At 41.3% G+C, this 10,009-nt stretch overlaps 1 protein-coding gene across 1 annotated transcript in view; it reads left to right on the forward strand.

Moving 5' to 3' along the window:
* Nucleotides 1-10,009, forward strand: part of pank4 (pantothenate kinase 4 (inactive)) — a 58,959-nt gene that overhangs the window by 42,836 nt on the left and 6,114 nt on the right. Inside the window, exons 12-14 of the mRNA XM_043675421.1 lie at nucleotides 4,127-4,231; nucleotides 7,193-7,293; nucleotides 8,076-8,144. Of these exons, the coding sequence (XP_043531356.1) occupies nucleotides 4,127-4,231; nucleotides 7,193-7,293; nucleotides 8,076-8,144 (275 nt within the window). The remainder of the gene's footprint in view (nucleotides 1-4,126; nucleotides 4,232-7,192; nucleotides 7,294-8,075; nucleotides 8,145-10,009) is intronic.

The following is a 10,009-nucleotide window of genomic DNA, read 5'->3' on the forward strand; positions in this document are numbered from 1 at the left end:
AAGGCACATTCTTTTCCTCAACAGTTTTTGTCAGCCTTTTATGTCCATTCAATTCCCTAGCCCCCAGTGCCTCATCTTTACCATGGACATCCAGTTCCTGTACATGGCCATCTGCCATGGTGAAGGATTCCAAGCACTCCGTTTCTACCTCTCCTGCTGACCCAACCAGTACCCATCCACCGACACACTCATTCGATTGACGGAACTGGTCCTCACCCTCAACAACTTCTCCTTCGAATCCTCCCACTTCTTTCAGACCAAAAGGGTAGCCAAGCACACCCGCATGGGCCCCAGCTATGCCTGCCTCTTTGTTGGATACGTGAAACAGTCCATCTTCTGCAGTTATACTGGCACCATTCCCCACCTTTTCCTCCGCTACATAGATGACTGTATCAGCACTACCACGAGCTCCCACAAGGAGGTTGAACAGTTCATCAACTTCACAAACACCTTCTACCATGACCTCAAATACACCTTTCTGTCTCGGACACCACCCTCCCCTTCCTGGACCTCTCTGACGACCGAATCAACGGACATTTACTTCAAACCCACCAACTCCCACAGCTACCTTGTCTACCCCCACCCCCAAAAAAAAACCCTATCCCTTACTCCCAATGCCTCTGCTGTATCTGCTCCCAGGAGGAGCAATTCCCCCCCCCCCTCCCCATGAGCGATATATTTCCATCCCCACCCCTATCAGCATTCAGCAGAAACCATTCCCTTCACAACTTCCTTGTTAGGTCCAACCCACTCTCCACTCCTGGCACCTTCCCTTGCCACCGCAAGAGGTGTAAAACCTGTGCCCACACCTCCCCCATCACCCAAGGCCCCAAAACATCCTTCCACATCCAGGAGATTTTCCTGCACATCCAAACATCTGTGTCTGTTGCTCTCAATGTGGTCTCCTCTACATTGGGGAGACAGAATGCCAACTTGTGGTACGTTTTCAGGAACATCTCTGGGACACACTCACCAAACACCCCATCGCCATATGCCTTCCTAGCTACCTTACTCCCAGCCCCACCCCCCTATTTATCTCTCAGTCCCTTCCCTCCCCACCCACATTCCTGATGAAGAGCTTATGCATAACTGAAGTTCCTCACTACCTGGAACCATTCTTTTCTACAACCTGTCTGATGTCATTGAAGTCAACATAAATGTAGTGCCCAGAATTGGGTGCAATGCTGCAATTGAAGCCAAATTGGTGTTCAGTGTTTTATAAAAGTATTTCATAATAGCATTGCTTTTACACTTTATGCCTCAATTTAAACACCAAAGGTCCTTGCGTGTCTTATTAATCACTTTCTCAATGCTAATGTCTCCAGGTCTCTCTGTTCTTGCACCTCTTTTAAAATTGTACCCTTTATTTCAATTTGCCGCTCTGTCGTCTTCCTATCAAACTTTGCACTTTTTATTATGAAATATCATCATCCAACTGTCTGCCCATTCAACCAGTCTGTCTCTGACCCCTCTGCATCTATAGGACAAAGTGGGAACTGCAGATGATTGAAATCAGAGTCAAAAAGTGTGGCAGTGGAAAAGCACAGCATGTCAGGCAGCATCCGAGAAGCAAGAGAATCAATATTTTGGGCGTAAGCCCTTCATCAAGAATGTGGGGGAGGATGAGTGGGGCCAGGCCTGTGGGGAATGTAATTGAGAAGGCAATAGGTAGATGCACATGGGTGGCGTTGGACAGGTAGGACAGATCAAGAGGGTGGTGCCGAGTTGGAGGATTGGATCTGGGATGTCATTTTTCACATTTCACAATACTTCATTGGCATATTTTAAAATTGTGTCTGATACCTCAGAGTCAAGGTCATTGATATATATCAGGTGGTGCTTTAGTCCTATCACCACCCCGAAGAGCATGCACTTGTATATCTTCCCCAGTCTGGAAAATAACCATTCACCATTACTGAGTATCCTTTCAAATGGGTCATGAAGAATAATTTAATGTTGTATTAAACTGTTGAGTACTGGGTCAAATAAGTGACCAAATGAAGTTCTTCAATATATTAAAATGTGCAGACAACTTGACTTTGACACCAGTCAAATATGATGGCTGAAAGCAGTTATCTCTTCCAAGTTGTCATCTTTTAACTGAGAATGTTGGAAATACTCAGCAGTTCAGGCAGTTCTGTGCAGGGAGAACGAGTTAACATTTCTCATCTGTGATCTTCATTCAAAACTATTCAGATGCAACGTCATTGACCTGGAATGCTAACTTTGTTTTCCTCTTCACAGATGCTATCTGACTTGCTGAATAATTAAAGTATTTTCTGTTTGTTTATGTAAATGATTTTCAGAATATAGAAGGCATGATTAGTAAGTTTGTGGACGACATCAAAATTGATGGCACAGTGGACAGTGAAGAAGGTTCTACAAGATAACAGAGTTAGCTTGACCAAATGAGTCAATAAGCTGAAAAATGCAGATGGAGTTCAATCTGGATAAATGCAAAGTATTATGTTTTAGTACAACAAACAAGAGTAGCGGTTATACGATTAATCGTAGGGCCTTGGGTAATGTCATAGAACAGAGGTACCTAAGGGGAAGTGTGCGTCACAGACAGGGTGGTTAAAAAGGCGTTAGTCATGCTTGCCTTCATTACTCAGACCTTTGAGTATAAGAGTTGGAAGTTATGTTGAAGTTGTACAGAACTTCACTGTGGGCGGCACGGTGGCACAGTGGTTAGCACTGCTGCCTCACAGCGCCAGAGACCCGGGTTCAATTCCCGCCTCAGGCGACTGACTGTGTGGAGTTTGCACATTTTCCCTGTGTCTGCGTGGGTTTCCTCCGGGTGCAGTCCAAAGATGTGCAGGTCAGGTGAATTGGCCATGCTAAATTACCCGTAGTGTTAGGTAAGGGGTGGATGTAGGGGTATGGGTGGGTTACGCTTCAGCGGGGCGGTGTGGACTTGTTGGGCCGAAGGGCCTGTTTCCACATTGTAAGTAATCTAATCTAATCTAAAAAAACATTGTGAGGCCTCTTCTGGTCACCCAGTTATAGGAAAGATACTATTAAGTTGAAGAGGGTTCAAAAGAGATTTACCAGGATGTTGCCCAGTATAGAAGTTCTGAGTTATAAAGAAAGGCTGGGACATTTTTCCACTGCAGCATAGGAGCTTGAGAGGAGACCTTAGAAGCTTATAAAATAATGAGGGGTATAGATACAGTGAATGATCGTTGTCTTTTCCCTAGTATATGGGAGGAGAGAGATTTAAAAAGACATGAAGCATGATTTCTTTTACACAGAGGGAAGTTCACATGTGGAATGAATTTCTAGAGGAAGTGGTTGATATGGGAACAATTACAATGTTTAAAAGATGTTTGGATGAATACATGATTAGGAAAGGTTTGGAAGGATATGCGCTCAGAGCGGGCAGGTGGGGCTAATTTAGTTTGGGATCATGTTTGGCATGGAGTGGTTGGACCGAAGGGTCTGTTTCTGTGCTATATGACTTGACGACTGCAGCATTTTGCTTTTTGTGTCCTGATTTGGCATTGTGTATATGAGCCCTCGTGAGCTATGGATCTGAGAGGAAGCAGCAGGAATTCTGATCTCATTGCAGACATTTTTAAATGTTTAATTTTTATGTAGTTACTTCAACTTCCTGAAAGTGAGTTACAAATTGGTATCTAATTAATTATCTGGATGGTTTATAGGTAAAATGTATATGCAGAATGGCTATAGGACAATTAAGATACTTGAAGAATTAATTCTTCATAAATCCCAAGAGCAAGACATGGGCAGGGGAGGAGAATTGGTATTGTCAGCGAGTTTTGAGAATTGGAGTATTGTCATATGATCTCACTAATCTGGCATTCATGATGTAGAGGTGCTAGCTTTTGAAAGAGCAGCGCTCCAAAAGCTAGTGCTTCCAAATAAACATATTGGACTATAACCTGGTGTTGGGAAATTTTTAACTTAATCTGGCAATGACTGTCAAAAATGCCATTAATTTCTGTTGTTAGTACTGCTAATTTATTGAATTTTTATTGTCATTGGTTAACAAGAAATTTTATTTCTAGTTCTAATGGCAATCTGAATATAACAATTGATTAGAGATTTTAAAAAAATAAGAAACACTGATCAAATACCAAACTTTACTGGCTTTCTCTTGCAGGGTCCTCCTCACAAATGTGCCTTATTTTTCGTAGATAATAGTGGAATAGACATAATTCTTGGAGTCTTCCCATTTGTCAGGGAGCTGCTCTCAAAAGGCACAGAGGTAACATATTATACATTGCTACTTATGGTTGAGAAATAGTGAACAAAAGGCCTAACAATCTCAATTAGACACATGCATGTGTATGCACACGTTACCATATACAGAGCCAAACTGTGTTAAGGTTTGAGGTATTAAATGGAGGGTGTGGCAGTCACTTCTTGGACCACGCAACGGTGTGGAGATGCTAGAGGTGGGGCAAACCCACTTTTTATTCCTTGATTTTATGCTTATTCTCTTCCTTAGGTTGCTGCAGTGGCTGAAAGTGGTAAATTTGTTCTTATTTGATACTAGCCATGGGTGTTCAGTGCCTCAGCTGTATTGAGTTAGTTGAATGAATTCAGGATGGCAGTGGGAGGCTACAGGTGTTGACCTCTAAAGCACTGGGATAATTAGGAGGCAGATTAGTTTCCCCTAATCATTAGCGGATGAAAATAGCTCTAAAGTGTGCTGGATAAGGACAGGATATGACTTGGCTCTCAATGTCTACCAGAATTGAGTATCTGACACTAATTCTGTAGATTTGTTTATGACAAGAGGTCATGCAGGAAAAGCTCCAGAGGGCAGCAAATATTTGACAGCATTTTTAGGGAACTTGTGTTATACGGTTAAGAAATGGGGGAAAAAAAAAGGGCATATTTTCTGTTAGCCAAATTAGTCCTCATTCTTCCTCCTTGGACTTCGAGTTGCTGCAAACGGTCGAATTTAATTTTTATTTTATTAGTTCTTCTTTGTCACCAACTTTGTCATTGGCTTAAAATGACGTACCCCCATCCCTAGCATCCTCACACAGTTGCTTGGTCCAAGGAGTAAACTGCCCCACCTTCCATTTAGTATCTCAAATCTTAACACCGATTGTGTTTGGCTGTGTATATGTGTGTTAGTGAGCATGTACGCAGGCACATACATGCATTGAATTGAGATTGTTGGGCATTAGGCTGTGTCTCTACCCTTGTGTAATGTTGTTTGCTGAATCAGAGCTTCACGATGTGGCGTCAGTAAAGTGTGACACGAAAGTAAGTGTGTTAATCAAAAGAGGTTTGCAAAATAAGTATCATTTTAATATTCTCTGGCTGTGCCTCCTCTACCTTAAATCCATCTTTGTCTGTAAATGCTATTTTTCCTAGTGTGTAACAGACTTTCATCTAGCTGTAAGCCAGCTATAATGATCATGCAACATTTTGATAGGAATGAATTACATTCAAAATACATACTCCTTTTGTGATACTTGTAGCTTCACTTGTTATGTTATCTGTTACCATATCCCCTCCCCAGCTCCAGTGGGACCATCTGTTCTTTCCAGTTTGGCAGTTAGACAGACCATTGTTCTGCCATTCATTCTCATATTCCGATCACTTAACCTGCACTCTCAGCACCCTTTTTACCCCAGCACTTCAGCTCCCAATTACTGAGATCATAAGGCATAGGAGCAGAAATTAGGCCATTCAGCCCATTGAGTCTGCTCTGCCAATCAATCAGGCTGAAAAGTTTCTCAATCCCATTCTCCCTTGATGCTCAAAAGCATATCTATCTCAGTCTTAAGTATGCGCAATGATTTGGTCTCCACAGATTTCAGTGGCAATGAATTCCAGAGATTCACTACTGTCTGGCTGAACAAGTTTCTCTTTATCTCCGTTCTAAAAGGGCTCCCCTTTACTCAAAGTCTTTCCTACCAATGGAAACATCTTCCCTCTTCCCAACATCTATCTGTCCTGGTCATTCAGTATTCTGCAAGTTTCAATTAAATCCCCCCCCCTCATCTTCCTAAACTCCATAGAGTATAGACCAACAGTCCTCAAACATTTCTTATATATTAAGCTTTTCATTCCTGGGACCATTCTTGTGAATCTCCCCTGAACACATGCTAAGGCCAGTACATCCTTCCTGAGATATGGGGTGAAAATGTGTTGCTGGAAAAGCGCAGCAGATCAGGCAGCATCCAAGGAGCAGGAGAATCGATGTTTTGGGCATAAGCCCTTCAGGAGACATGGGGCCCAAAACTGTGCACAATACTCCAAATGCAATTTGACCAGAGCATTCGAGAGCCTCAGAAGTACATCCCTACTTTTATATTCAACTCTCTCAATTGCATTTGCCTTCCTAACTACTGACTCATTCTCCAAGTTTACCTTGAGAGAATCCTGGACTAGAACCCCCAAGTCTCTTTGCACTTAAGACTTCTGAATTTTCTCCTCATTTAGAAACTAGTCCATGCCTCTATTCTTCCTAACAAAGTGTATGACTTCACACTTCCCCCATTGTGCTCCATCTGCCACTTCTTTGCCCACTCTCCTACCCTGTCCAAATCCTTCTACAGCCTCCCTGTCCCTCTCACTATCTTTGTATTGTCTGTGAACTTAGCTAGAATACCCTCGGTTCCTTCATCCAAATCAATAATGTATGAAGTGAATTGCATAAAAGCTGCTCCTTCACATTTCACTTCAGCTCTGATGAAGAGACATCTACACTCGAAACATTAGCTTGCTCTATCTCCGGATGCTGCCTGGCCTGCTGGGATTTCCAGCATCGTTTGTTTTTAGTACAGATTCCAGCATCTACAGTAATTTGCTCCTTCCTTTTGTGATATGTTGACCATCTTTTAAGTTGGAGGTGCCTGTGTCAAAGACCTTACTCTAGGCTTACCTGTTGCTATTTTACTTTGTTGTGATTGCTGTTTTGCTGCTTATTACCTTTCGAGGCTGTCTGATCTCATTCCCTTCTCCATTCCAAATGCCAAGTGTAGTCAAAAACCTTTTTACGGGCAGTTTCCAGTCAGCAGCTGTATATTTGGGGTAACACTCCACAGTTGCTGGATCATCACTGTAAATATTTGATGTGATAGCAGAAGCTTTTGAGTCTTGCTTTGCTTCCATGGCTTTTGCAAGACATGTCTAAATTCTATTTCAGTAGATCTGTCTGTGATTTCACTCCAAGCTTGCCTGACACAATTGTCTTCAAATGCAGGTCATTTTAGCCAGTAACTCAGGACCAGCATTAAATGATGTTACCTGCAGTGAGTTGGCAATAGTTACAGAGAGGATTGCAGCGATGGATTCAGTCATCAGGTGCGCAGTGTAAAAGAATTGCATTCACTAGTCCTGCCTTTACTTTCAATACAATTCCAAATATTACTTCTGGCTGGAGGAGTACTAATTTTAAAAAAGAGACTTTATCTTTTCATTTTATTTTATAACATTTGGAGGAATTTGCTGTGCTATTAAACTAAAGTGGGACTAATTAAGATGTCTCTCTCAAAGAGCTGATCCAGGCATGGTGGGCCAAATGGCCTCTTTCAAAGGCATTTGATTATGTGTATCCTGGGATGGAGAGAAGCTGGTAAGCACGATTTGTTGGTCACATCGTCTAAAGTATGAAGATTCCAGTAAATTGGTTGGTTGACCTTTGCTTAGAAAATGAGGACAAGACTAGGCGCCATCTCCACCACTGAATTGCCCCTTGAGGCGAATGTCATCCAGGCTTACACCTGGTTAAGTCCAGGTTCTAGATGGATCTAGAATTGTACCCCAGTAAAGGGACAGGAGCAGAACTAACAAAATTTGCTTTCAGTCATTGTGGTGAGATTTAAACAGTAAGGTGGAATCTCTGCCATACTTTACCAGTGTAAGATAAAACACTTGCACACTTGATAAAAAAGGCTTTTTACACTATTCCTTCAGATTTTTGCTGAAGTTAAGTGAGGGCACCCCTGCAGTAATGTGATATCTGTGACTTTAGGGTATTTATTGCTGTTATGGACTATCCTTGGCCCTTTAACTAATTGCTGTGTGGCTGTTGTAATGTTTGAGCTGGCAACTGTGGTTAACTGTGTTCCTGTTCCTTCTTGCAGGAAAGCTTTAGAGGAAGATAAATTGTTATTGGTTCAGAGTGGCTCAAGTTCGCCTTGTCTAGATCTGAGGTAATTTTCTTTATTTTTTTATTAAATAGACCTTGTTTAATTGATAATTGTTTGTCTTTCCCAGTGTGTCTTTCAAATGCCTCCTTAATCATACTACCTAATAAGGGTTCAGTCACCACTGCAACCCCACCCCAAAAATAAATTTAGTGCCTGTTTGTTTTTACGGAGGTGAGCTGCTTTGTCAATATTTAATTATAATTGTGCTGTGAAACGATAGGCAATGGACCTTGTTCTGTGACTTTGATTCTTGCTCTGGTACAGTTCCTAGTGCCATCTTTTCATCATTACTGTGCCAATGCGGGCCTTGTTTTCTCTCTCTCTAACGTTCAAACTTGTGCTTTCCTTCTCCTACTTTCTCAGTTGCTTGATCCTGTTTCTCTATTTTGTCTCAGTGTGTGTCCCACACACACAATTGAATGCATAATTAGGAACCGAACACAGGCTTATTTATTTTTCCTTCATAATAATCCAGAACTGCCATTCCAGTTGTAGGATCAAAACTGCTGTAGCAGTTGAAGTCAGCTGTCTGGCAAGAATTCAGGGACGTTCTGGTCTGTGAGACTAAGTTGCCTGTAGCAACTGAATCATTGGGGAGTTGTTACCCTTTTTAAAACGTTCTACTGTTCTGCTTATGCTCATTTGAGCTGAGTAAATTTTTGTCACTTTGGCCAATAACTATTGGGAGGGGTACAAGAGGGAACTATTTTTGTTTGTGTCCTCTCCTTAATAGTTCTGCAGTCTTTTCCCAAGGGAAAAAGATCTGACACACACTCAACTTGATGGAGTTAGTCATGAGTGTATATCTGACCCATAACTTGAGTGAATTTTAAAAATAATATTTCAGAAATTTGCATTTTTAATTTTCATACAAGTCCAGTTGAGTGAAAAGTTTGAACAAGTACTTTTTTGCCCTAGACTTTAATTTAAAAACATAACATTAGAGTGAAATGCTGCAGGGCATGGATCTGTCTCTCATGTTTAGTGATGTATGTGATTATAATAAAACACATTGGTTTTAAGAGCAATTTGTTTTTGCATCATTGTTCTCCAAGCTAAGAGGACGGTGAAATTTGTATTCTGAGCAGTAGAGTTAAAGGATATATATGTGGTACTTAGGAAATGCTGTAAGAAAACATTTGCGTAGTATTAAATGTTTTCAGGATATTGCACTGTGTTTCACCTAATATTTTTGTTACGCAGATTAACCCTGCAAGTACCAATTTTTTGCACAAAAAAGGTTCACAGTCAGCTGTTGAGAAATTGAGCAGTAATTCTGTCTTTGTGTTAGCAACTGAGCAAAGAATGTTGGTCTAGGTATGGGGAGAACACCCTGTGACTTTTCAAAAACCAAATGGGATCTTTATTCTCCAACTAAACAGACAGGGTTTCTATTTAACTTGCAGTTCTGTATTGATGTATCAAAGCCCAGGAGTGGAGATTTAATTACAACCTTCTCATTTTAGAAAGAGCATTAGCAACTGAGTTGCACTGATAGTAAACAGCTGGCAAAATTATGCCAAATATTGTATTCGGGTGCAGTTAGCACAACACAAAAAAGTAGAAGCGCACTGTGGAGGTGATACAGATAAAAGCAACTTGACTCTTCACCCAAAGCAAGGTATAATAGGGCGCAGGCTTTGAAAGATGAGAGAAACAGGGAGGCTTAAATTCTCTGATGTGGAAATCTTGTTGATTTAAGTCGACACCTGACTGAGGTCAAAAGCTTTGTAGCACCATTAGATGCAAATTTTAATTGGTGTAAAATACTGCTTTAAAGAGAAATCCAGAAAACATTATTTAGTTAACTCTGTTGTTTGAAGTATTATGTGAAATGGTGTAATGGAGGGAGTTCAGAGTGCTGATGA

Source organism: Chiloscyllium plagiosum, chromosome 34, assembly GCF_004010195.1.
Source record: "Chiloscyllium plagiosum isolate BGI_BamShark_2017 chromosome 34, ASM401019v2, whole genome shotgun sequence".
NCBI lineage: Eukaryota > Metazoa > Chordata > Chondrichthyes > Orectolobiformes > Hemiscylliidae > Chiloscyllium > Chiloscyllium plagiosum.